General features: G+C 43.5%; 1 protein-coding gene across 1 annotated transcript in view; it reads right to left on the bottom strand.

Moving 5' to 3' along the window:
• Nucleotides 1-4,010: 4,010 nt before the first annotated feature.
• Nucleotides 4,011-26,032, bottom strand: part of LOC135074110 (histone deacetylase 6) — a 28,227-nt gene continuing 6,205 nt past the window's right edge. Inside the window, exons 7-20 of the mRNA XM_063968420.1 lie at nt 25,336-25,404; nt 24,448-24,640; nt 23,753-23,812; nt 23,647-23,706; nt 19,773-19,963; nt 17,104-17,357; nt 16,528-16,609; nt 16,273-16,419; nt 15,474-15,597; nt 12,080-14,254; nt 10,553-10,678; nt 9,033-9,162; nt 5,469-6,325; nt 4,011-4,995 (exon numbers count right to left, since the gene is read on the bottom strand). Coding sequence (XP_063824490.1) covers nt 4,774-4,995; nt 5,469-6,325; nt 9,033-9,162; nt 10,553-10,678; nt 12,080-14,254; nt 15,474-15,597; nt 16,273-16,419; nt 16,528-16,609; nt 17,104-17,357; nt 19,773-19,963; nt 23,647-23,706; nt 23,753-23,812; nt 24,448-24,640; nt 25,336-25,404 — 4,690 coding nt within the window. The 3' untranslated portion in view covers nt 4,011-4,773. The remainder of the gene's footprint in view (nt 4,996-5,468; nt 6,326-9,032; nt 9,163-10,552; nt 10,679-12,079; nt 14,255-15,473; nt 15,598-16,272; nt 16,420-16,527; nt 16,610-17,103; nt 17,358-19,772; nt 19,964-23,646; nt 23,707-23,752; nt 23,813-24,447; nt 24,641-25,335; nt 25,405-26,032) is intronic.

Here is a 26,032-nt window from a genome sequence, read left to right as displayed (position 1 = left end):
AAATTAACTATAATATTATTATATCCGACAATATTTCTAACTATAATTTACAGTCTTGATAGGAATTCTCATCTGACGACTTAGTGTGAGTTAACATCAAAGAAGATTTTAGTTCTTGAAAGTTTCCGCTAGGTTCGCTGTCATACGTTTATTGTTACTTTTGCAGTCGACATCGAATGCGTTTGTCATAAACTCACACTACGCCCCCTGCTCTGAGGAACTTCTATGTAAATGTTTACTAGTAAGTAGGTAAGTACCTAAATAATAGCTTAAAAAGATGAAACGCAGTAATTTTAAACATTTTCTCATTCTCATTGCTCTTACTCTGTCGAGAGAAATGTTCCATGGCTAAAAAAGAATGTGATCCCGATCATCCTTCCCGTCAACTAGATCTCATTCCATAAAGTATGTGGAACAAGGGTTTATTATTTATTTATTTAAGGCTCACAAAACAAGTCAGTCATATTTAAGTACAAATTACAATCCATAATTTAATCTAAGCCGCGACTCTTAACATGTGGGCGCACAGAATGGTTATTAAAAATAATGAAATAAATAATATTTAAAGATGTTAAAAGTTATAATTTTAAAATAAATGTAAGTAGTTACCAAAGGACTATTATAATAAGTTAACATCTATAGTCTTTATGCATTTTACACCGTTTTATTTCCACCCGCCAACTTGATGTCACAATGGACGGCGGCGGACTTTGTTAATCATTTCATCTTGTCATTTCATCTTGTATTTAGTAGAACTACTAAATCTTTTTACTCTACTATGCAATACTTGTAGATATGTATTAAATATCAGTGCACCTCATTTATCGTTTAATGCTGTTTTAATCAGAGAACTTTTGAAACCAAACAAAAAAAAATTGTATGGCTTCCGACATTGAAAAAAATATATTTCACAAGTAAATAAAAAGGCGTAGATAAGAATTAACATTATTTTATTTATTTAATAAAGAGATACTAAAAATTGGCATTCACAGTTTCTAAGTATTGTACACCGTTCAACTACCCACCCGCCATCCTGACGTCACACAGTGATTCGAGTAGAACAAGCTAGCTGGACAATATTATTTTTTTACTTTAATGGGTTTAATACACGCATTACTTACTTTTTTGTGCAATTTAAGATTAATTAGGCTTGTTATTATAATTATTTTAGGTAGGTTTGAAAAAAAAATTTTTTTTGGTAATAAAATATTTATTTCCTAAAATCAAGAGAAACAGACTAAAAAGGAAAGAGGAAACTAACTTTACAGTATAATAATAATTGGTCTTATGATGTATTAGGTGGTAAAGTATGAAATTCCCGTTTTTTATGGAGAATTTAATGAAAATCAATTTTTCGATATAAACATTTTTGCGATTTATATGGAACAAAGAATCTCAGTTTTTTTTAATTTAGTGGGTAGACTGTGACAACATTAATGACTTGCCGAGTTGCTGTGGCCAGCAGACATTTGCGCTGCAGCTTCAGCAGCCAATATCAGTTCTCAAGTACTTCTTGAGGAAATGAGGTCTAAAAGTCTTCTTCTTTTCGTCTTTTTGCTGGACTCGTCGAACTCCTTGAGTGGTCGTCCAGGTGTAGAATCTTTCGACGTGGAAGACTGAACTTTATGAACAGAAACATTAACACTATGGCTCCGGGAATCCACTCAGTTTTGTTTTTCATGAAGCGTTCCCTGTTTTGCCGTATTTCGTCCATTGAAATGAAATTGAAATGCGACTGATGCTTCTTCAACTCTCTCAGCGAATTTTCGTGATCCCAATACATCACATTTTGAGAATATAAATTAAAAATCATGCTATTCCGGTCACTTTTTCAATGTTTTAATCATTAATCAAAAAACTTGATTTTTTATTTATCTGAAAAAATAAAATTGTTGTGCAAAAGTGTGCAAACTGAAACTGGTATATTTGAATACTAGAGGGTTACAGCTACAATATATATAAATTCCAGACTGGGGTCAAGTGGGGGCATACAACTTCTAGTCTTCCAAACATAAAATTTTGAGAAAAATATAAAGGTCAACATTTCGCCATACTTTTTAAAACTATGTGCATTATTATGCACCTTATTGTACAGAAAATAAAAAGTACTTACCCTTATCTTCAAAATCCATCACACAAATATTTGGTCACCATAGTAAAAAATAATGTCAGGTGTTGTCGAAAGTCGAGCAAAATTAGGAATTAAAAATTACACTATCCTCATATCCTCACTTACCATGTTAATTACTCACGACTAGGTAATTAACAAAGTAAAAAATTGTGGAATCCTTAATGTCTGGGATGTTGTTTATCGTTTTTTATAAACGATAATCAGAAATTCAACAATGACTTTTGTCCAGCTAGCTTGTTCTACACGAATCACAGTGCGTCAGGTTGGCGGTGGAACTTTGTTTTTCGTTTAATTTTGTTTATAGATAAGTACTAAAATTTTTATCTTCGCTATCAAATAATAGTAAAACACTACTAAATACCAGAATATGTTTCATTCGATTTCATGATACCCCACCCGCGGTTCTGACGCACACTATTTAAACTATACAGTGTGAGTCACGTTAAAGTGTACATATGAAAACAGATGAAACTAGACCTATTTTTATCGACAAAAAAGAGGTCAAAAAATGTTTGAGATTTTTTTTTAATTTTTTATAGAATTTTTCTTCCTCCAATTACTTATTGTAAAGAAAACGTAATAACTTTTAAACTGAGCGGTATATCCTGATAAAATAAAAACAGTAATAATGTTAAATAACAGGCGATACTAAAAAAATACATAAAATCCACAAAAAATGCCAAGAAATAATAAAAAATGATACTTTTTGAAAAAAATCTTCTTTTAAATTCGTGTTTTTTTGGTTATTTGATAAATTTCTCCAAAAAATGCCCCTATAATAGGTGGTTTTTATTACTTTGTATTATTCTCTATCGTATTATCTTTGTAAAACCAAAAATCGCATGTCTCTATCCCTATCACAACATTTGCTATGATCGTTTGAACAAAAGCCTGCAACAACATTATTCTCCGCTACAGGTAGAGACAATTTTAATTTTAACTAAAATGCTTATTTTACTTCGAAATCTTTTGTTTTTATTTGAAATATAACTTGTCTTTATCAAAATTACAAATCTAGAGCCATTTTCAGTTTCGTTGTTAACAAAGCGTTGAATGGCGCGCCCGTAGAGGCTTTGTTCAAACGATCATTGCAAACGTTGTGATAGGGATAGAGACATGCGATTTTTGGTTTTACAAAAGTAATACGATGGAGAATAATAAAAAGTAATAAAAACCACCTGTTAATGGGGCATTTTTTGGAGAAATTTATCAAATAACCAAAAAAATACGAATTTTTAAGCAGATTTTTTTCAAAAAGTATCTTTTTTTATTATTTGTTGGCATTTTGAGGGTATTTTATGTATTTTTTTAGTATCGCCTGTTATTTAGCATTATTACTGTTTTTATTTTATCAGGATATACCGCTTAGTTTAAAAGTTATTACGTTTTCTTTACAATAAGTAATTGGAGGAAGAAAAATTCTATAAAAAATTAAAAAAAAATCTCAAACATTTTTTGACCTCTTTTTTGTCGATAAAAATAGGTCTAGTTTCATCTGTTTTCATATGTACACTTTAACGTGACTCACACTGTATAACAAACGTCAAGTCTGTCAAACTCCATCAACAACAAAACATGGTTATGGTTCAGAAGTCACGGTTAAAATAAGGTGGAGTAACTCAGCCTTAAACTACATTTTAGTTGAGTGGTATGCTGATTAGAAAGTTGATCTCTTTCAATCCCAAAATTCTTGGGTCAATTTTCAGATAGATTCAGATTCAAACTGGAAAATAACTTTACGTCCCATATTGAAAGAAGGTCGATTTGTAATATTTATAAGCAAGTACTTTGATATCCTAAACAGATTCTACTCTTACGTTATTTATTAGTATCACATCAAATATTACGTCCAGTTATTATCTTTTACTCTAATTAAACAATAAAAATAAACACAAGTATTTATATGTAATGTGATTAGCAATTATTTTTTTAAATGGCTATGGATTTGTATTTAAATCAAATCAGTATCAGTTAAATAATGAAATTTTTCTTCAATGTATTATCAAAATACTATTGTTAGTTCATTAGGCTAAGCTACCAAAGTAGTTTAGTAGTGTAAGTATTTAAATAAATCAAATGCAAAGGAATCTTGATATAGCACCAAAGGATCAAATCTTAAACTATGGATACTTCAGGTATCGCAAATATACCGGGTTGTGTGCTGCTGTATTTATTTATTTTCCTGAATCTACCATTCATTGTTAATATCGTATCAACACTAAAGTATTATTTCATTATACACGAAAACGTGTAAGAATAACATTTGGCACGAATAACAAAATAGCGCGCGGAAAGCTGCCAAAATATTTGAATAATTTAAATGCGTGTATATCAACTAGAGCTCTAGACGTCGATTACGAGTAAGGCTCGATTCGACCAAACTTTTATCCGAGAATAACTCCTGGTATAACTGGCACATTGACAGTTTCAGTATGGGAAATATGTCAGTGTCAAATAACTGACAATTTATTCTGAGATTAATATTTACTTGTTTGGTCGAATCCACCCTCAGACGTTTTCAAACTAGTGTAAATTAATTCTCTATAGGGCATAATATTGAATATTTTAATTGGTTTTAGACCTTATGATAAGTGAATAAAGTTCAAATTATCGTGGAAACATGGGAGACAGTCCTATAGGCCTTAACTGAGATGGAGGGTGTCGCTTTTGTAGCACCAGGGCATATCTTCTCCGAACTTGCATCGGTGCGCGTTGTTCTTCGCATCGTATAGCAGCTCGTGGTCGACGTACGCATCGCATTCGTTGCACCACACTGAGAGGTCGAGCAGAGACAGCACTAGCGGGTGCGAGCAGGACCGGTAGTGCGCTTGCATGTGTGCGTTGACGCTTCGCCCGCACGCGGTCTGTGTAGAGATGAAAGGCGTATTGTAAACGAATTGGAACAAATTGAAACTTTGATAATTTTAACGAAAAAAAAAACAGACTCCAAAAACATGGACCCAACTGAGCCTTTTGTGTGAGAAATTTTAGTCATTCCAACATGAATGTTAAAATATGTCCACCACTTATTACTCGTGAAGACCATTAAATTACTAATTACTTCTAGAAGATATTTTTTATTTCTAACTATAAAATAACTAATGAATAAAATTACTCCAAAATTAACTTACGCCCGTATTCACAAACGAACGCACAGCGTTGAATGGAGCTCTGTGATTGGTTCGTGTGTCACCCTGTGCGTTTGGCGCACTGGGAGACCTCTTAGTGATGTTTGTGAATACGGGCGTTAAACTATAACGTTACGGTACGGTACTATAACTTTGAAAATTCACAGAAGCCCATATAGCATGATATCAATCATAAAAAGTATACTTACAACAAAACAATGCAGACACACCCAGTTCTCGGCGGTCTCGTCGCAGTCCACGCATTTCACGCCTTGCTCGAACTTCACGTCGCCGGGAATGGCGTACATCGTCTCCAAATGCGGGCACCACGGCAGAGGAATCACTGCGAACATCTCCCCATCAACTATAGCCTGCATGTTCTCAGCCAAATAATCCACTAGCGTCGTTTTTTGCTCATCCTTTTTGCTCGAACCTCCCTCGCTCTCTTTTTTACTCGAACTCCCTTCAACTTCTTTTTCTTCATGGTGCGACTTCTTTTGTTTTTTACTACACTGCGCGGTTTCTTTGTCGCCAGCGTCAGTTTTGTTTTTGGAACCGTCAGGACCGTTGTCCTCGTCATCCGTCCCGCAGTGGATACCGTCCTCGCACTTCGGCCTGTCTATGCTCAGATTTGCCATGTTGATTTCTAAAGACGCATCCAACTGGCTCTTCGACTTGGATTCATCGAGGGAGCTGGCCAAGGATAATTCGGCTAATTTCTCGTGAGATTCGTTGTGATCTGTGATCGTTAATCCTCGGGACGGGTGGGGTTCGGGGAGGACGTTTTCGATGGGTAAAGCGAGTTGAAATTTGAGATTCTTCCAGTATTTTTTGTGGGTGTTGATGACGTTGTTGATGGATTCTACAGCCGACCAGTGCACGGTGGGTTTTGGGTCGTGGTGGTGGTGGATGGGGTCGCCGAGCAGGGCCTTGGTGCAGAGCGTCATAGCGTAGGCGATGCTGGTGACGTTGTAGCCGCCCTCGAGGCACAGGATGACGCGGCCGCCGGCTACGGACCGCAGGAGATGCGTCATGCGCCCGTAGCATTCCGGGGACACTTTGCAACCTGGGGAAACCATGTAGAGAATCATTAATGAACGAGCGACTTGGGTGTTGCAGATGTCAATGGGCGGTATTAATATCAAGAATAACCGTCAAAATATTATTGAATTGAAACAAACGTTACCCGAGCCCGGTGCCTTTTTAGGCACCCAGATCCCTCTCTGAGACGTATTGGAGTAGTATTTACGCGTGTTTATAGTTAGGACATACTAATTCCATTCGTCTTTGCTAGCGGAGTAGTATTTCTATATACGCAACCCGATCCAGCCGGGTTGAAAAACATATCGGGTTGCAATCTCTAAACCATCTATTCTGGTATCTGTTTGGAATATTATTGACTGCAAAAAGTTTAATAATATGTATAAATAAATGTACATACAAACCTGTCGTTCGTATCTAAATAAACATGGTAGCATCTTATATCGTTGTATACAGGATGGAAACGATAAGTGATCTCACTCGATTATTTCTAAACTATACAAGATATCCAAAAACTGGTTACTGATCCTGAAAGTGCTTCACGAGCTCTATCCAACGGTACCAATTATAGGTTATAAAATAAACTGGATCTATCTGAAAATTCAATGTTTCCAGCCTCCATACATTTAGTAAAACCACATAATATTAAAAACTATACAAGATATCCAAAAACTGTATAAAATAAACTGAATCTATCCGAAAATTCAATGTTTCCAGCATCCATACATTTACTACTGCCACAGTCATGGCACTCATGTCTTGATAATATTATAGCAAGTAAAGCCTAAAACAAATGTTTTCCATGAATAATTATAAATAAGAATGCAATTTACGAGTTAATTTTAAGTGTTTATTATTTAAAATAAAAAAATAACACTTCTAATATTGTGTGGCTAGCATAGTGGCATACATTTAGTATGGAGGCTGACAAAATTGAATTTTTGGATCTTTCTTCTTCTTCTTTTCAGCCAAATGACGTCCACTGCTGGACAAAGGCCTCCCCCAAGGTTTTCCACAATGAACGGTCCTGCGCTGCCCGCATCCAGGCTCTTCCCGCGACCTTTACCAGATCGTCGGTCCACCTAGTAGGAGGCCTGCCCACGCTACGTCTTCCAGCCCGTGGTCGCCACTCGAGAACTTTCCTGCCCCAACGGCCATCGTCTCTACGAGCTATGTGCCCCGCCCACGCGAATTTTTGGATAGATTCAGTTAATTCTGTAACCTATTACTGATATCGTTTGAAAGAGCTCGTGAAGCACTTTAGGATCAGTAATCAGTTTGTCGATATCTTGTGTAGTTTAGAAATAATTTAATGAGATCACTTATCGTTTCCACCCTGTATAGCCTGACGTGTTAACTGTACAACACCACTATATAAAACTTTGGTTATTGGAAAACAGCTCTTATTGCTCTTGCACAAGGCGCACAGTACCTCCGAGCGGGTCGCCGACGCAGGCGTCGAAGCCGGCGGAGACCAGCAGCAGCTGCGGCCGGAACTCCGCCGCCACCGGCAGCGCCACCGCCGCCAGGTACTTATTGCTCGCACACAAGGCGCACAGTACCTCCGAGCGGGTCGCCGACGCAGGCGTCGAAGCCGGCGGAGACCAGCAGCAGCTGCGGCCGGAACTCCGCCGCCACCGGCAGCGCCACCGCCGCCAGGTACTTATTGCTCGCACACAAGGCGCACAGTACCTCCGAGCGGGTCGCCGACGCAGGCGTCGAAGCCGGCGGAGACCAGCAGCAGCTGCGGCCGGAACTCCGCCGCCACCGGCAGCGCCACCGCCGCCAGGTACTTATTGCTCGCACACAAGGCGCACAGTACCTCCGAGCGGGTCGCCGACGCAGGCGTCGAAGCCGGCGGAGACCAGCAGCAGCTGCGGCCGGAACTCCGCCGCCACCGGCAGCGCCACCGCCGCCAGGTACTTATTGCTCGCACACAAGGCGCACAGTACCTCCGAGCGGGTCGCCGACGCAGGCGTCGAAGCCGGCGGAGACCAGCAGCAGCTGCGGCCGGAACTCCGCCGCCACCGGCAGCGCCACCGCCGCCAGGTACTTATTGCTCGCACACAAGGCGCACAGTACCTCCGAGCGGGTCGCCGACGCAGGCGTCGAAGCCGGCGGAGACCAGCAGCAGCTGCGGCCGGAACTCCGCCGCCACCGGCAGCGCCACCGCCGCCAGGTACTTATTGCTCGCACACAAGGCGCACAGTACCTCCGAGCGGGTCGCCGACGCAGGCGTCGAAGCCGGCGGAGACCAGCAGCAGCTGCGGCCGGAACTCCGCCGCCACCGGCAGCGCCACCGCCGCCAGGTACTTATTGCTCGCACACAAGGCGCACAGTACCTCCGAGCGGGTCGCCGACGCAGGCGTCGAAGCCGGCGGAGACCAGCAGCAGCTGCGGCCGGAACTCCGCCGCCACCGGCAGCGCCACCGCCGCCAGGTACTTATTGCTCGCACACAAGGCGCACAGTACCTCCGAGCGGGTCGCCGACGCAGGCGTCGAAGCCGGCGGAGACCAGCAGCAGCTGCGGCCGGAACTCCGCCGCCACCGGCAGCGCCACCGCCGCCAGGTACTTATTGCTCGCACACAAGGCGCACAGTACCTCCGAGCGGGTCGCCGACGCAGGCGTCGAAGCCGGCGGAGACCAGCAGCAGCTGCGGCCGGAACTCCGCCGCCACCGGCAGCGCCACCGCCGCCAGGTACTTATTGCTCGCACACAAGGCGCACAGTACCTCCGAGCGGGTCGCCGACGCAGGCGTCGAAGCCGGCGGAGACCAGCAGCAGCTGCGGCCGGAACTCCGCCGCCACCGGCAGCACCACCGCCGACAGCGCCGCCAGGTACTCCGCGTCGCCCATGCCGCGCTGCAAGCGGAACGCACGGAGTTATATACAGGGTGGAAATGGCAATGCCAGATTTTGTATGAAAGGTGGCGTCTTTTCTTTTTCGCGCGGCCATCGACCAAACTTTGTTTTTTGATTACAAAATAGTGTAATAAACCAAACTTACTATGGCTTGTATACCTCTAAACTCAGTCTGCACTGTGTTACGAGCATTAGAAGTTTGATGATTTCACATACAAGCTTTGCTTTTTGCGCGCAAGTTTTGTAAGAAATTGTAACAAAATATTGCGCTATTTTTTTATTGCGCTGATTCTGCTCCATACTGATGTCTGGAGCCTTTAATGGATGGCATTGTTTGTTTACACGTACACGTACAATGTCACTATTTTGTTGCAATTTCTTACAAAACTTGCGCGCAAAAAGCAAATCTAGTATGTAAAATCATCAAACTTCTAATGCTCGTCACTCAGTTCAGACTGAGTTTAGAGGTATACATGCCATAGTAAGTTTGCTTTATTACACTATTTTGTAATCAAAAAACTAGGTTTGATCGATGGCCGCGCGAAAAAAAAAAGACGCCAATTTCCGGCATTCTCTTTTGTAATGCCACCATGTGAAAGTACTCTTAATACTGTAGATAGAAAATTTTACTACAAAAAAAACATTCCTTTATTTTTGAAAAGAATGAGAACTGCATTCAAAGATTTTCGAAAAAAAAACACATTAATTAACAAATAGGATGCATGTTGTTAGGTTACAATTTAGCTCTTAAGTTTATGTGCTGTACAATCTGTGTCAATTGTAATCTGTTTTGCGTCTTGATTAAGGCCGGTTTCCTATAATCAACCGAGAGCTATGCTGAGAAAAAGCAGCGCAAGAAACTCAAGTCACTTTTTTTGCCTCTTTTTTTAAAGGTTTACAAAGTTTTAATAAATAGGGATGTTTCCTAGGTAAAAAAGCAAGAGTTTGAATTAGTCCGTCAGTTAAATTATCAAAAAATACTCGACACATATTTTTCACTTTTTCAAACTAATGAAAATCGAAAGAGATAATAAGAGATAAGGGAAGGCGCTGGATGCAGGCCGCTACCAACCGTGCGATGTGGAAGTCATTGGGGGAGGCCTATGTTCAGCAGTGGACGTCCTGTGGCTGAAATGATGATGATGATGAATGCCCCCTAAAGTGCAAAGGAAGAGGCCCGTGACATCTAGAAGTGCTGAAGTCAGAAAGTATAGCACTTACTGACGTCACGAGGAACTTCAAAGCACCATAACTTCGTAATAATAATTACTTGTTTGATTGACAAATAAAAATATACGTGTTCAATATTTTTTGATATTATTGACGGACTAAAAGTTTTTTTTTAGAAAACTAGCCTATTACATTAGACTATTTAAAGGGAACCGCTCACCTTATTCCAGGGTATGTTGATATTGAACCCCTCCCCGCGACCTTCACCCACCGCGGTGTAGTCAGCGTCGGTCGAGTGCGGGAAGAACGAGCCGTTGTCGTAGCGGTGGATGGACACGTACAGGATCTGACGTCACACAACGGCATTCAATAAGTAGGCTGCTAAGTGGCAATGTACTCGTACAATGACCCCAAGCTACCCATCCTTATCGCTCGCGCCTTAGGATAGCAGGATAGGTAGCTTGGGGTCATTGCACGAAATTCTATCTGCTCGGCGACCGGACTTTAGATCACAAGGTACATTTAATGAGTATGGAATAAAGATGAAGTGGTAATAATATCCGATTATTAGACACCCTGCATCCTGCAGTCTTTTAGTTGGCCGATAGTTGAGTCGGCTTGTAGTTTATATGAGAAATCGGTGTATTGTGCGGACTTCGATGCTGATACTGATCACTAACCCGACTTAACTATCGGTCGACATAAAGTGTCTACGGGGGTCTTATAGTCCAATTTCTGATTTAGTGAAATGATTTAGCTCTGTCATATTCTTTGCAAATAAATACTTTAACTTTTTATTCTTCTATTGGTTGTCATGCGGCATTGTGGAGCAGGCAAAAGATACCGGGAGTCTCACATCCATTGTTGAGCTACTGAACTGACCTTGTCGTCCCGGTACGTGATCCGCTGCGTCCCGTTGCCATGATGCACGTCCCAGTCTAGTATCATGACGCGGGTCAGGCCGTGAGCTTGTACTGCGTAGGCGGCGGCGGCGACGGCGTTGAGCAGACAGAAGCCATTGGGAGCCTCATTGCCAGTTGTGAAGCCACCACTAACCTTGTCGTCCCGGTACGTGATCCGCTGCGTCCCGTTCCCGTGGTGCACGTCCCAGTCTAAGATCATGACGCGTGTCAGACCGTGAGCTTGTACGGCGTAGGCGGCGGCGGCGGCGGCGTTGAGCAGACAAAAGCCATCGGGAATCTTCTCATCTGTGTGGTTTAGGCGCCACTAACCTTATCGTCCCGGTACGTGATCCGCTGCGTCCCGTTCCCGTGATGCACGTCCCAGTCTAAGATCATGACGCGTGTCAGACCGTGAGCTTGTACGGCGTAGGCGGCGGCGGCGACGTTGAGTAGACAGAAGCCATTGGGAGGCTCATGCCAGTTGTGAAGCCACCACTAACCTTGTCGTCCCGGTACGTGATCCGCTGCGTCCCGTTGCCATGATGCACGTCCCAGTCTAAGATCATGACGCGTGTCAGGCCATGAGCTTGGACGGCGTAGGCGGCGGCGGCGTTAAGCAGACAGAAGCCGCTGGGCGACTCAAAGCCACTCTATTTAGTTGTGGAGCCACTAACCTTGTCGTCCCGGTACGTGATCCGCTGCGTCCCATTCCCGTGATGCACGTCCCAGTCTAGGATCATGACGCGGGTCAGGCCATGAGCTTGTATGGCGTAGGCGGCGGCGGTGGCGTTGAGCAGACAGAACCCGCTAGGAGGCTCATTGGCAGTTGTGAAGCCACCACTAACCTTGTCGTCCCGGTACGTGATCCTCTGCGTCCCGTTCCCGTGGTGCACGTCCCAGTCGAGGATCATGACGCGTGTCAGACCGTGAGCTTGTACGGCGTAGGCGGCGGCGGCGGCGGCGGCGTTGAGCAGACAGAACCCGCTAGGAGGCTCATTGGCAGTTGTGAAGCCACCACTAACCTTGTCGTCCCGGTACGTGATCCTCTGCGTCCCGTTCCCGTGGTGCACGTCCCAGTCGAGGATCATGACGCGTGTCAGACCGTGAGCTTGTACGGCGTAGGCGGCGGCGGCGGCGGCGGCGTTGAGCAGACAGAACCCGCTAGGAGGCTCATTGGCAGTTGTGAAGCCACCACTAACCTTGTCGTCCCGGTACGTGATCCTCTGCGTCCCGTTCCCGTGGTGCACGTCCCAGTCGAGGATCATGACGCGTGTCAGACCGTGAGCTTGTACGGCGTAGGCGGCGGCGGCGGCGGCGGCGTTGAGCAGACAGAACCCGCTAGGAGGCTCATTGGCAGTTGTGAAGCCACCACTAACCTTGTCGTCCCGGTACGTGATCCTCTGCGTCCCGTTCCCGTGGTGCACGTCCCAGTCGAGGATCATGACGCGTGTCAGACCGTGAGCTTGTACGGCGTAGGCGGCGGCGGCGGCGGCGGCGTTGAGCAGACAGAACCCGCTAGGAGGCTCATTGGCAGTTGTGAAGCCACCACTAACCTTGTCGTCCCGGTACGTGATCCTCTGCGTCCCGTTCCCGTGGTGCACGTCCCAGTCGAGGATCATGACGCGTGTCAGACCGTGAGCTTGTACGGCGTAGGCGGCGGCGGCGGCGGCGGCGTTGAGCAGACAGAACCCGCTAGGAGGCTCATTGGCAGTTGTGAAGCCACCACTAACCTTGTCGTCCCGGTACGTGATCCTCTGCGTCCCGTTCCCGTGGTGCACGTCCCAGTCGAGGATCATGACGCGTGTCAGACCGTGAGCTTGTACGGCGTAGGCGGCGGCGGCGGCGGCGGCGTTGAGCAGACAGAACCCGCTAGGAGGCTCATTGGCAGTTGTGAAGCCACCACTAACCTTGTCGTCCCGGTACGTGATCCTCTGCGTCCCGTTCCCGTGGTGCACGTCCCAGTCGAGGATCATGACGCGTGTCAGACCGTGAGCTTGTACGGCGTAGGCGGCGGCGGCGGCGGCGGCGTTGAGCAGACAGAACCCGCTAGGAGGCTCATTGGCAGTTGTGAAGCCACCACTAACCTTGTCGTCCCGGTACGTGATCCTCTGCGTCCCGTTCCCGTGGTGCACGTCCCAGTCGAGGATCATGACGCGTGTCAGACCGTGAGCTTGTACGGCGTAGGCGGCGGCGGCGGCGGCGGCGTTGAGCAGACAGAACCCGCTAGGAGGCTCATTGGCAGTTGTGAAGCCACCACTAACCTTGTCGTCCCGGTACGTGATCCTCTGCGTCCCGTTCCCGTGGTGCACGTCCCAGTCGAGGATCATGACGCGTGTCAGACCGTGAGCTTGTACGGCGTAGGCGGCGGCGGCGGCGGCGGCGTTGAGCAGACAGAACCCGCTAGGAGGCTCATTGGCAGTTGTGAAGCCACCACTAACCTTGTCGTCCCGGTACGTGATCCTCTGCGTCCCGTTCCCGTGGTGCACGTCCCAGTCGAGGATCATGACGCGTGTCAGACCGTGAGCTTGTACGGCGTAGGCGGCGGCGGCGGCGGCGGCGTTGAGCAGACAGAACCCGCTAGGAGGCTCATTGGCAGTTGTGAAGCCACCACTAACCTTGTCGTCCCGGTACGTGATCCTCTGCGTCCCGTTCCCGTGGTGCACGTCCCAGTCGAGGATCATGACGCGTGTCAGACCGTGAGCTTGTACGGCGTAGGCGGCGGCGGCGGCGGCGGCGTTGAGCAGACAGAACCCGCTAGGAGGCTCATTGGCAGTTGTGAAGCCACCACTAACCTTGTCGTCCCGGTACGTGATCCTCTGCGTCCCGTTCCCGTGGTGCACGTCCCAGTCGAGGATCATGACGCGTGTCAGACCGTGAGCTTGTACGGCGTAGGCGGCGGCGGCGGCGGCGGCGTTTAGCAGACAGAACCCGCTGGGCAGGTCGGCGTCGGCGTGGTGTCCCGGCGGGCGCACCACGCACGTACCTGCCCCACACGTGCCTCCTAACACCGCGTCTACCATCTGGGGACGCGTATGGTTTTTTTTATTTTTTTATTTACTAGCTTTCCGACCGCGGCTTCGCCCGCGTAAAAAAGAGCTATTTTTAGGGTTTTCCCGCTCGTGGCTTCGCCCGGGGTTTTCCCGGAAATTATTCGAATTTTTCTCGCCGTAAAAACCATCCTTGGATTTCAACAAACATTAAAAAAAAAGGATTGGCAAAATTGGTCCAGGCGTTGTTGAGTTATGCGCTTACCAACACATTTTGCGATTCATTTTTATTTTTATATTATACAGGGTGACTGGAACTGAACCCGCCATAGCTAATACGCGTATAGAGGAGGTCATTTGCTAATGATTGAACCTTACTTTCTATAGTTTAGGAGAAAAACTGCTTAAATTTTTTTCTCGCATGATTTTAACAGATTTTTTTATTTGATAATAATATCGAATAAACCTTTAGTTAAATAAAATAAATTTCAGATCCAGATAATGATTGAATAACTAGCCACGAGCCGCCAAAGTTTAACAAAAGTACAAACCACGATAAAAAATTAAAGTTCGAATTCGATTTAAAAAAAAAGCTAATGGTGATAATGGATTGCCAATGATCTTCGGAAAAATCTGAAAAAAGTATAAAAATTGACATAATATCTCCTAAACTATAAAACTTTAGTCATAGAAAGTAAGGTTCAATAATTAGCAAATAACCTCCTCTATACGCGTATTAGCTATGGCGGGTTCAGTTCCAATCACCCTGTAGAAGATTGAGCCATACCAACAATATAACCTACAAAGTATGTTTCTTAGATTATGGCTTCGTGCGCTTCGTGTTTATACTTCGGAGCACTGAAGCCCTACTCGGGAGCAAAAACCGACAACTTTCAGAAGTAGATCAAAGTGAGGCAAGGTTTCTTGAAAGGAAGAGAAGTGCAAAATCCTTCCTAATCCATCCTAGATTGCATCCCACTTAACATCAGGTGCGATTGTGGTCAAATACCTGTCTTGTTATGCATCAATAAAATGCAGTCTACAATCTACTTCAACTAAGGCCGTTTTCCGACTTGTCGGCGCGGCAGTGGCACGACATCAGCATTCAGCACGTCAGAAAACGGATTTTTTTTTTACAGGACAAGGTCTTAACAACATACCTACCTATTCACTGTCGCCTTGAAAAAGCAATTATACTGATTTTTAAATTAACAATTAAGATAACGAAATGATAGTATCAGAAATGAGTTACCTGTAAAACGCACCCCATGGCTACCGAAGCGCTCTCCAGAGACTCCGGGTGGAAATACACCGAGTCAAATGCCTCCTTTTGGCTGTTCAGATCTCTTAGTTTTGTCGATGATAATTCCTTGAGCCTGAAATACATAACAAATAATAAGTTATTTATGTATTAAGACAACAGCGTTATTGATATTAGACTTGATTTATTTAAGAAAATATATATTTCTCGATCTTTATCCAGTCTATAAAATATCACAAGTTCAAGGTTTACATGTGTAATCGCTAATATTAACCAATGAATGTTGGTAGCTCATTGAGACCATAAGCACCATACTACCCGTTCGCGCTAAGTTTGCCGGTCCGTGGAATGCGCGTCCCCTCCTCCAACCGCGATTAAACGTAAATAATTTAGTGATTAAACGCAATTGAGTGTTTTATTTTACGCAAATACACAATTTTTATCAATATTAATAAATAGAAAATATTTTCAATATAGTTTGCTAAAGTTATAGACGCTTTCCTTCGAGTGACGTCATATCGCCAGCGGCAAACTTATCGCGAACGGATAGTAGAACTCAATCAGAGCAAAGTTGAAACTGGTTTAAAGAAATCAAATCTAGAATCATATTATTATTTTAATATGTATACAGTTTTCCGATTCGGTTTACAAATTGAGTTCTGTAATAAGGCCTTCACAAGCGTTATTCGAGCGTCGTCGTCTTGCCAGCGCCCACGCAGCGTCGACGCTAATATACATTAACGACCAAGGGTTTTGAACCTCATTTTTGGAAGACGCTTAATAAGATTACCTATTGAGATGGTTCCTCGTGTGGACAGCCAGTATCTCTTCGTCTGTCGCGGCCCGCGCCTGTATGTGGTGTAACCGCTCCAACAGCCCGAAGTCCCGGTGCCGCTCGTGTATCCTCATTATACGCTCCGGACATTCCACGTGGCCGCTGAAATGGACTTTAGTGTTGTAGGCGTATGGTTGCAATTTGATTGTTAACTTTATAATATTTTCAACGTAACAAGTTGTTTTTTCAAAAATATAATATAATACTTACGGTTCACAAATATTTTTGTGTTTCAGCATGGCTTGGTCGTAAATATACCCTACAGCGTGTTGTGGCAACGTCAAATCTGTCACTGAAATAAAAGAAAATATGAAAATCTTAATCAAATAATATCATGATATTGTACAATCACGCTGAATACTCCATCTTAGCCTGAGAATTCAAGCAGTATCCATCCCTTTTAGGGAATAGGGAAACTTTGGAATTGTATTTGTTTTTGCAATTTAAAATTAGTAATTGGAACAGGATTAATATAAAAATAAGTCGGGTTTTCCTCCCTGACGCTATAACTCCAGAACGCACGAACCGATTTCCACGGTTTTGCATTCGTTGGAAAGGTCTCGGGCTCCGTGAGGTTTATAGCAAAGAAAATTCGGGAAAAGGGGGTAAAACAGGATCCACGCGTACGAAGTCGCGGGCGGCCGCTAGTGTGTAATAAAACAAGCTTTTATTGAATGACAAATGAAGATCTAATTCTAAATCATGAGTATCATGACGATTCTTAGTTACTTTCAAGAGATCATTGCTAAAAAGAACCTTAAAACTATTGTAACAAGTTTATATTACCTAGCCTTAACCTGTTAAGCTTCTCCATAATCCTTTTCTTGGTCTCGTTGTCCTGCAACGGGTAGCAGTCTCTCGTGGCGAACCTGTCAGGCCTCGTCTCGTCTCCCTCCCACCTCACCGAGACCGTATGCTTCTGTTTCGCTCGGTCACACACGTTGGGCACCGACTCATCTATGCTGTACGTGGGCTGGTAGTTGTAGCAACGCCAGTACGGTTTGTGCGCGTATATACAGTTGAGAATCGATTCACGGATGCTGTAAGGAATTTCATGAATATTTATTTGTATTTGGTTGTAATTAGGGATGTTATGGATAAGTATGTAGTTTCGGTTATGGATACGGTTACGGATATAGGAATTATATTATACCGGTTTCGGTTACGGTTACGGATATTTTTTATTTCAGATATCCGAAAGTTTCGGTTACGGTTACGGATATCTTTGCTTTAGAATGCAATTTGCAAGAGTTGTCCAACACGGTTCATTCATGGCCGCACACTTTACATAGAATAAAAAGTAATAAAATTGATACTAGATGGCATTACAAAGGTAAATCAGGCTGTTATGCCTTTACATATACCTTTACATATCGCTCACCTAGCAGTATAATGGCACATTTACAAAAAAAGCGAAATTGAGTTTTTACGGCCTAAGTGTTTAAGAGTGTATAATTTATAAAGTGGTAAAACGGCACGGCGTTAGTTTTACTATTTGTCGAGAAAGGGCGTTCAGTGTCATTGTACCACTTGCTACGTTCCCCCCGCTTCCGCGCATAACAACGGCTTATTTGTCAGTTGTGCGGGGCGCTCCGCGAGGTGCAATCTTTTCTAAATCTGTGTTGGCGTAAGTGGCAAATGTGACATTTTATTAACTTAGTAAGTTAGTAGAAAAACGGTACATTTGACAAGAGAAGATACATGATTAAACTTTATTTTATTTGTTATAGTTTGATGTTGACTATTTCCTAACGAATCACGAGCCAAATCGATACCTCTGGGCTCAAAGGTCGTAAAGGACAAAATACCGAAAATGAGTTTTTTATACAGTTGTACTCAGAATTTAATTCTCTATCGATCTGTATAATTTAGTTTGTCGAAATTCTCAAAAAAAAGTGCCTTTACGACCCATCATATTTGATAAGCTAAACAGATTAATTCATAGTGAAAATTGGGATGTAAATACCATTTGATTTTTTAGTACAGTTAGCATGGTAGTAAAGAACAAGTAAACACAAATTTTTGGGCGTATAATGTACATGTAGTATAATATATTGTCCTATACAACCCAAATTTTCATACCAAAGTCTAAATAATTTGTCCTTTACGCCCTTAGATTATCTAAACAAATATTTTAAAAATCTACAGAGAGGATATTAAAACAACTGAGTAGGTAAATTTTATAGCCGTTTCTTATTGTATTTAAGTATGTGCGTTTAGAACAAACGAAAGAACTAAAAAATCATCAAAAATATGTAATAAAACTATTTTAGAGTGTAACGTTTATGTGATTTGTACATAAAAAAATGAAGACATCTATCCACATCGGGTAAAGTAATGATGCTTTTTATTATTTTTCATATTTGACGAAACTAGGTATTTGTCAGGTAAAAGATAATTAAAAGAAGATCTAACAAAATGAAAACATACTATAAATTAATAACGTATTACCTAATTAAGTTAGGATAGTCATCATACAAATTTGAACAATGAAAAAGCTAGATGAGTAAAGGAGTCACCTTACTGTAGTACCATAAGGTGTCATTATTACCCGACTGTTGTGTTTTTTCGAGTGTATGTATGTTTTGTATGCATAAATCACACAAATGCTACGCTTTACAATTGTTTTTAATGATTTCCTAGTAATTTTGACTAACGATCTTTTGAGTTTTGACTGTAACAATTATAATAAATAAGTATAGTTTCTAAAGTTATTTGGATCAGCTAATAAGTATAACTAGTAGGAAAAATATTTACGCTTAACATGGGAAAATATATAGTGTCAGTTGAGACTTATTGTACTAAAAAGCGTGAATGCACTTTTTTTCGAAGTTTATTTTTATATTGAAAATATTAAATATTATAATGCTATACAAAAAACAATTTAAACTGCCTACATCCAAAACTTTTTAATCGGTTACGGTTTCGGATATTTTTTTATTTCGGATATCCGAAAGTTTCGGTTACGGTTACCGATATCCATAACATCCCTGGTTGTAATGTGAAGCCACGATAGTCGTACGGTGAAGGGGTCGGACTAGCTGACTCGACATCCGAGGAAGAGTTCGAACCCCGCCGCCGCTCGACTATTGTGGTAAGCCCTCTCATAACACAAGTATTTAATACGAGGGGCTAACGGGACTTGGTGCAATACAATTTACCAATTATTTAAAAAAATAACCTAAGGAAGCTAAAGCCTGGTCCGTGAGCACGTAGAATTTTGTCCAATGACCCTAAGCTACCCATCCTTATCGCTCGCGCGTAATTATATTGCTGTCGCGACTGTGCGACGGGCGCCCGCAGTGAGTGTGCGAGCGATAACGATGGGTAGCTTGGGGTCATTGGACAAAATTCTACGTGCTCACGGACTAGGCTTTAGTAGTTCTTGTTTTTTCATTTACAGGAGGGGTATGTCTTGTTGGTGTTAATAAATAAAAAAAATACTCCATACTCACTCGTCGCTAGGTGGTTCGGGCGCCAGAGCCGGCGGCGGTTGTCCGAGCAGAGTACGCAGCGTGAGCGCTGCGCCTTCAGCCAGGGACGGCACACAGTACCCGCCTTCTAGTACTACGCACACCGCCGGGCATATCGACATCAAGAGATGCGTCAGCGTCGCGTAGCACGCCGGGGACACTTCCATTTCGCCCTGGGAGTTTTTTAAAATCAAAATTGTCTCATTTTTTTTTAAAGAATATGTTTTTTTTTTTAATGGGACTATTAGAGATGGCCAAACAGAGTACGCAGCGTGAGCGCCGCGCCCTCAGCCAGAGACGGCACGCAGTACCCGCCTTCTAGTACCACGCACACCGCCGGGCACACCGACATCAAGAGATGCGTCAGCGTCGCGTAGCACGCCGGGGACACTTCCATTTCGCCCTGGGAGTTTTCAAAATCAAAATTGTCTCATTTTTTTTTAAAGAATAAGATTTTTTTGAAAATGGGACTATTAGAGATGGCTGAGCAGAGTACGCAGCGTGAGCGCCGCGCCTTCAGCCAGGGACGGCACGCAGTACCCGCCTTCTAACACCACACACACCGCCGGGCACACCGACATCAAGAGGTGCGTCAGAGTCGCGTAACACGCCGGGGACACTTCCATTTCGCCCTGGGAGTTTTTAAAATCAAAATTGGCTTATTGTTTTTTAAGAAATATCATTTTTTTAATGGGACTATTAGAGATGGCCGAGCAGAGTACGCAGCGTGAGCGCCACGCAAATTGCAAATTGTGTTATTGTTTTTAAAGAATGGAGGTTTGTATAGAAGATTTTTTTGAAAATGAGGCTATTAGAGATGGGAATAGTCCCGTAAGCAGACCGCCGTGCATATCGACATCAAGAGATGGGTCAGCGTCGCGTAACACGCCGGGGACACTTCCATTTCGCCCTGGGAGTTTTTAAAATCAAAATTGTCTCATTTTTTTTTAAAGAATACATACTTTTTTCAATAGGACTAGTGTCCGACCGAATGTTCGGTTTCGGTTTCGTTTTCGGTTGAGTTTCGGTAAAAACACCAGTTTCGGTTTAGTTTCGTTTTCGGCGGCAAACTTGCCGAAACTACGACCGAAACCGAATGTGCAATCGGGAGTTTCCACGCTGTTATCGCTCATGTTCGGCGCGTTGAATGAGTGAATGAATCCGATGAGCCAATGTCGTGATTCGCTCGCTTGTTTGTTTATTTGTTTGCTGTTAGTTTTGTTTTGTTGTGGTGGCGAGTTTTCGAGTGATTTATTTTGAATTTGGCAAATTTTATCTCGTTTTATGTCGTTATAACATAAGAGCAGGTAGTAAATATAAAAAAAAAAAAACAATATGACTGACAAAAGTATAATCAAGTTTAATATAACCTATAATTTTTTTTTGGTTCGCAAATGCTATAGTACGTAAACAAACATTAGTTAGGTAGTTAGTAATGACTATAGTGCTTCATGGTGATAATATTATGGATTCAGAGTTTCAAAGTTCATTTTAGTATTTATCACCAAGGTATCCAAGTGGAAAGTACAGTAGATACTAACTTACGTACTACCAATTTTGTTTTGAGAAATTATTAAGGTAAAAGACCCGATCATGGGACGGGTTATGTAGATGTCCTGAATATTGCGAGTAATTAAAAAAATTCTAGACTATAAATCCTTCTTTTTCTTTTTAATACATAATTTGATACCTTTTAGAGTAAAAAGGCGCTTTATAAGTTCAATTTTAATGCAATTTAAAGAGAAAACAATAAAGACTGACTGATTATAATAACGTTTTCTTTATTTTTCCCTCAAAATATGAGCCTTGTAAGGAAGTTTCGGTTTCGGTTTCGGCCGAAATAGACACCGTTGCCGAAATTCGTTTTCGGTTTCGGTTTCGGTCGTAAAACTAGTTTCGGTCGGACACTAAATAGGACTATTAGAGATGGCCAAACAGAGTATGCAGCGTGAGCGCCGCGCCCTCAGCCAGGGACGGCACACAGTACCCGCCTTCTAGCACTACGCACACCGCCGGGCACACCGACATCAAGAGATGTGTCAGAGTCGCGTAGCACGCCGGGGACACTTCCATTTCGCCCTGGGAGTTTTTAAGATCAAAATTGTGTCATTTTTTTTAAAGAATATGTTTTTTTTTAAAATGGGACTATTAGAGATGACCAAACAGAGTACGCAGCGTGAGCGCCGCGCCCTCAGCCAGGGACGGCACACAGTACCCGCCTTCTAGCACCACGCACACCGCCGGGCACACCGACATCAAGAGATGCGTCAGCGTCGCGTAGCACGCCGGGGACACTTCCATTTCGCCCTGGGAGTTTTTTAAAATCAAAATTGTCTAATTTTTTTTAAAGAATATGATTTTTTTTTAAAATGGGACTATTAGAGATGGCCAAACAGAGTGCGCAGCGTGAGCGCCGCGCCCTCAGCCAGGGACGGCACACAGTACCCGCCTTCTAGTACTACGCACACCGCCGGGCACACCGACATCAAGAGATGCGTCAGAGTCACGTAACACGCCGGGGACACTTCCATTTCGCCCTGGGAGTTTTTAAGATCAAAATTGGCTTATTCTTTTTACAGAATGGGAGTTTGTATAGAAGATTTTTTGAAAATGGGACTATTAGAGATGGGAATAGACCCGTAAGCAGACCGCCGGGCACACCGACATCAAGAGATGCGTCAGAGTCGCGTAACACGCCGGGGACACTTCCATTTCGCCCAGGGAGTTTTTAAAAATCAAAATTGTCTCATTTTTTTTAAAGAATAAGATTTTTTTGAAAATGGGACTATTAGAGATGGCCAAACAGAGTGCGCAGCGTGAGCGCCGCGCCCTCAGCCAGAGACGGCACACAGTACCCGCCTTCTAGTACCACACACACCGCCGGGCACACCGACATCAAGAGATGCGTCAGCGTCGCGTAGCACGCCGGGGACACTTCCATTTCGCCCTGGGAGTTTTTAAGATCCAAATTGTGTTATTGTTTCTTAAAGAATAAGAATTTTTTTTAAACGGGACTATTAGAGATGGCCGAGCAGAGTGAGCGCCGCGCCCTCAGCCAGGGACGGCACACAGTACCAGCCTTCTAGCAACACGCACACCGCCGGGCACACCGACATCAAGAGGTGCGTCAGCGTCGCGTAACACGCCGGGGACACTTCCATTTCGCCCTGGGAGTTTTTAAAATCAAAATTGTCTTATTTTTTTATACAGAATGGGAGTTTGTATAGAAGATTTTTTTGAAAATGAGGCTATTAGAGATGGGAATATTCCCGTAAGGACACCGCCGTGCATATCGACATCAAGAGATGGGTCAGCGTCGCGTAAGACGCCGGGGACACTTCAATTTCACCCTGGGTGGTTATCAAAATCTTGTCTTTATTTGAGTAGATTTATGACTACTTGGACTTCACTAATTGTGTCTAATTGACAGTAAACTGTAGTTCTTAGTTACACAGAAATTGTAGCGAACTAGGAATAAGAGATGGGAATAGTCCCGTAAATGTTTTAGTACTTACAATTAAGTAAAATTTTGCTCATAAGGAACCTATTATCTCATGTCTTTTTTCCATCAGTGCATCGAGAGAAACATTAAGCCCATGAACCTTTCAACCTTATGAGATATTTGGCACAAGCAAAAACTAGCAAGCAAAATACTGTAACCCAACAAATAAGGAACTAGCAAGTCAATCAAGAAAAATAATTAATGAAAAGTTTGGTAACTCGCCACTCTACGCCACAAAAAAGGAACAATCAGCGATTCAAGTATGTTTTCTTGACAATGCGTGACTTCTCCATGCGGTCAAATGTATATGCGACTGAGTGAAAAAGCAGTTATTTTCATCACACTTTATCCCACCTTTTCATCACCTAACGCGGCGTCGTAGCCAGCCGACACGATTACCAGTTCGGGCGAGAACTGAAAGAGACGGATATAGCTACAGTAAAAGAGAAGGATATAGTACCTCTGGACAGCCAATGGCAGCGTCGTATCCCGCTGATACCAGTATCAGCTCTGGTTGATACTGAAGTTGGGAAAAAAGATGTCATTGAGTTTTTGTTTATACTGAGGGCTGAGTGTGAGTTTTTTTCAAACGCGCTCACTAGTGAGCGCGTCAAAAAATGACATTAAATGTATGACGGATATACAGCACCCCTAGCGGGAAACTATCAAAAACAAAAATTTTCATACATTTTTTAAACGCGCTCACTAGTGAGCTTAAGTTGTAAACTCACACTCAGCCCACTGATAGAGAAATAAAAATAATGCTCCATCTATGACATTTAAAAAACACAAGTTTTGTATAATCAGCCTAACTAAGACCACGTTCCGATGATGAGCGATCAACGCGCGTGCGCACTCCGAGAATAAAATACATGTAGATGTAAACGCGCGTTAAGCGCTCATCCTCTGAACGTGACCTTAGAATAAATCGAAAGGAAAATAGTAAATAAATAAACTGAATTTTATTTGTTAAGTTACTAACGACCAACACAATCTTTAAAACTTGAATAACGACTCACTCGTTCAGTGCTTAACATTGGCTTCCTCTTAGATTAAAACAAAAAAGGAAGAAAGAACGATCGTCAGTTGGTCTTGGTATTGTTATTAATACAATATTTTTCAAATTTGCATCTTCAAATTGAATTTCAAAGTCACCTCGAATGCCATAGGCAGCAGTAGCTGGTGCCATATGGCCAGGTAGTCCCCGTCGTGCATGCCAGTCTTATTGAGCGGCACATTGAAGGTGGTACCGGCGCCGCGCCCGCTGCCTACGTAGTGAAAGTCCGACTGCCGCAGGTTGGGCCAGAACGCGCCGTGTTCGTAGCGGTGGATGGAGAAATACACCACCCTGTATGAAGGTTACTTTACAATGGTACTACAGAATAATAATTACATGTACAGAAAGTTTTCTTGGTGAAGGTATTTAAAAAATGTCTACTCAATATCGTCATCATGGCTCAGATCAGAAGTCCCTGCGTGATCGAATCAGAAATGAATAGATCCGTAAGAGAACCAGAGTGACCGACATAGCCCGCAGAATCCCTTTTAAATCAAGTGGCAGTGGGCGGGGCACATAGCTCGTAGAGCTGATGGCCGCTGGGGCAGGAAAGTTCTCGAGTGGCGACCACGAGCCGGATGACGTAGCGTGGGCAGGCCTAGGCTCCCACTAGGCGGACCGACGATCTAGTGAAGGTCGCAGGAGGTGCGTGGATGCGAGCGGCGCAGGACCGGTCTTTGTGGAAATCTTTGGGGGAGGCCTTTGTCCAGCAGTGAACGTCTTTCGGCTGAAACGAACTCAATATCGTCAACAATACGGTGTAATTTAGCTTGTCTCAAAGTTGAGCACCGTTTTGTTTGACTATGTCAGTGACCGGTACTGTGCCGATGCGATAGGGCTGACTGTTACAAGAAGCTACTGTATCGCCATCAAGCGCACCACACGGTTATTTTTTCTAATTTCCATGGTGTGTTTTTTATAATTGGTGAAGAAGCTTGTACGTCACTCACTAAGAAGTTTTAAAGTCTACAGGTTGAGGATCTTACCTGGGGTCATCATAGAACATCTGTTGCGTCGCTTGTCCATGGTGGACATCCCAGTCCACAATCAGTATCCTGCAAACAAACATTTTTATGAACATATTACATGACTCTGAGCCGATAAGTAGCAGGCAAGCTATATTGTCTATGAGAGAGATATGTTATACTAGGATATTCACCCGCGGCTCCGTCTCAGTCTACGGATTGCTATTGAGCGAGCCATTCGGCTTCAACCTCAATAGTCGAGCTCACCGCGAATAGGTCTAGCTCGTGAATGCCGATGGGAAAGGCCAATGGGTTATGATGTGGATGTCTCCTCAGAAGGGCGGGGCTTTCACTATAACCCGACGGTATCCTCCGGAGCCATTGAAACGGAGCCGCGAGTCATTGTCCTAAATTGATCTTTTTCTTAAAGGTTTTAAACCTTTGTTTGTCACCTGTCATCCGCTTTGCAATGGAGGGAAGTCGAACCTTAATTTCGAACTCCTCCTATGTTCTTCTGATTAATTTCGTTGCGGGTCCAATGACAGTTTAACTTTCCCCCGGGACAAACTTGACCTTCATTGGTTGGGTTTTTGTGGCGGTCAAGCTGTAGATCCTGGCTACACAGGAGTTGCAGTGGTGGGAACGAGAGGTGGGAATAGTCCCGTATTGTCCTAAAATTGGATCCGAGGTGTCGATGATCCAGCCCGCCGCCACTTGT

This window comes from Ostrinia nubilalis, chromosome 1, assembly GCF_963855985.1.
Source record: "Ostrinia nubilalis chromosome 1, ilOstNubi1.1, whole genome shotgun sequence".
NCBI classification, from domain to species: Eukaryota; Metazoa; Arthropoda; class Insecta; order Lepidoptera; family Crambidae; genus Ostrinia; species Ostrinia nubilalis.
The sequence above is the reverse complement of the archived record's forward strand: the minus strand, read 5'-3'. Positions and strand labels throughout refer to the sequence as shown.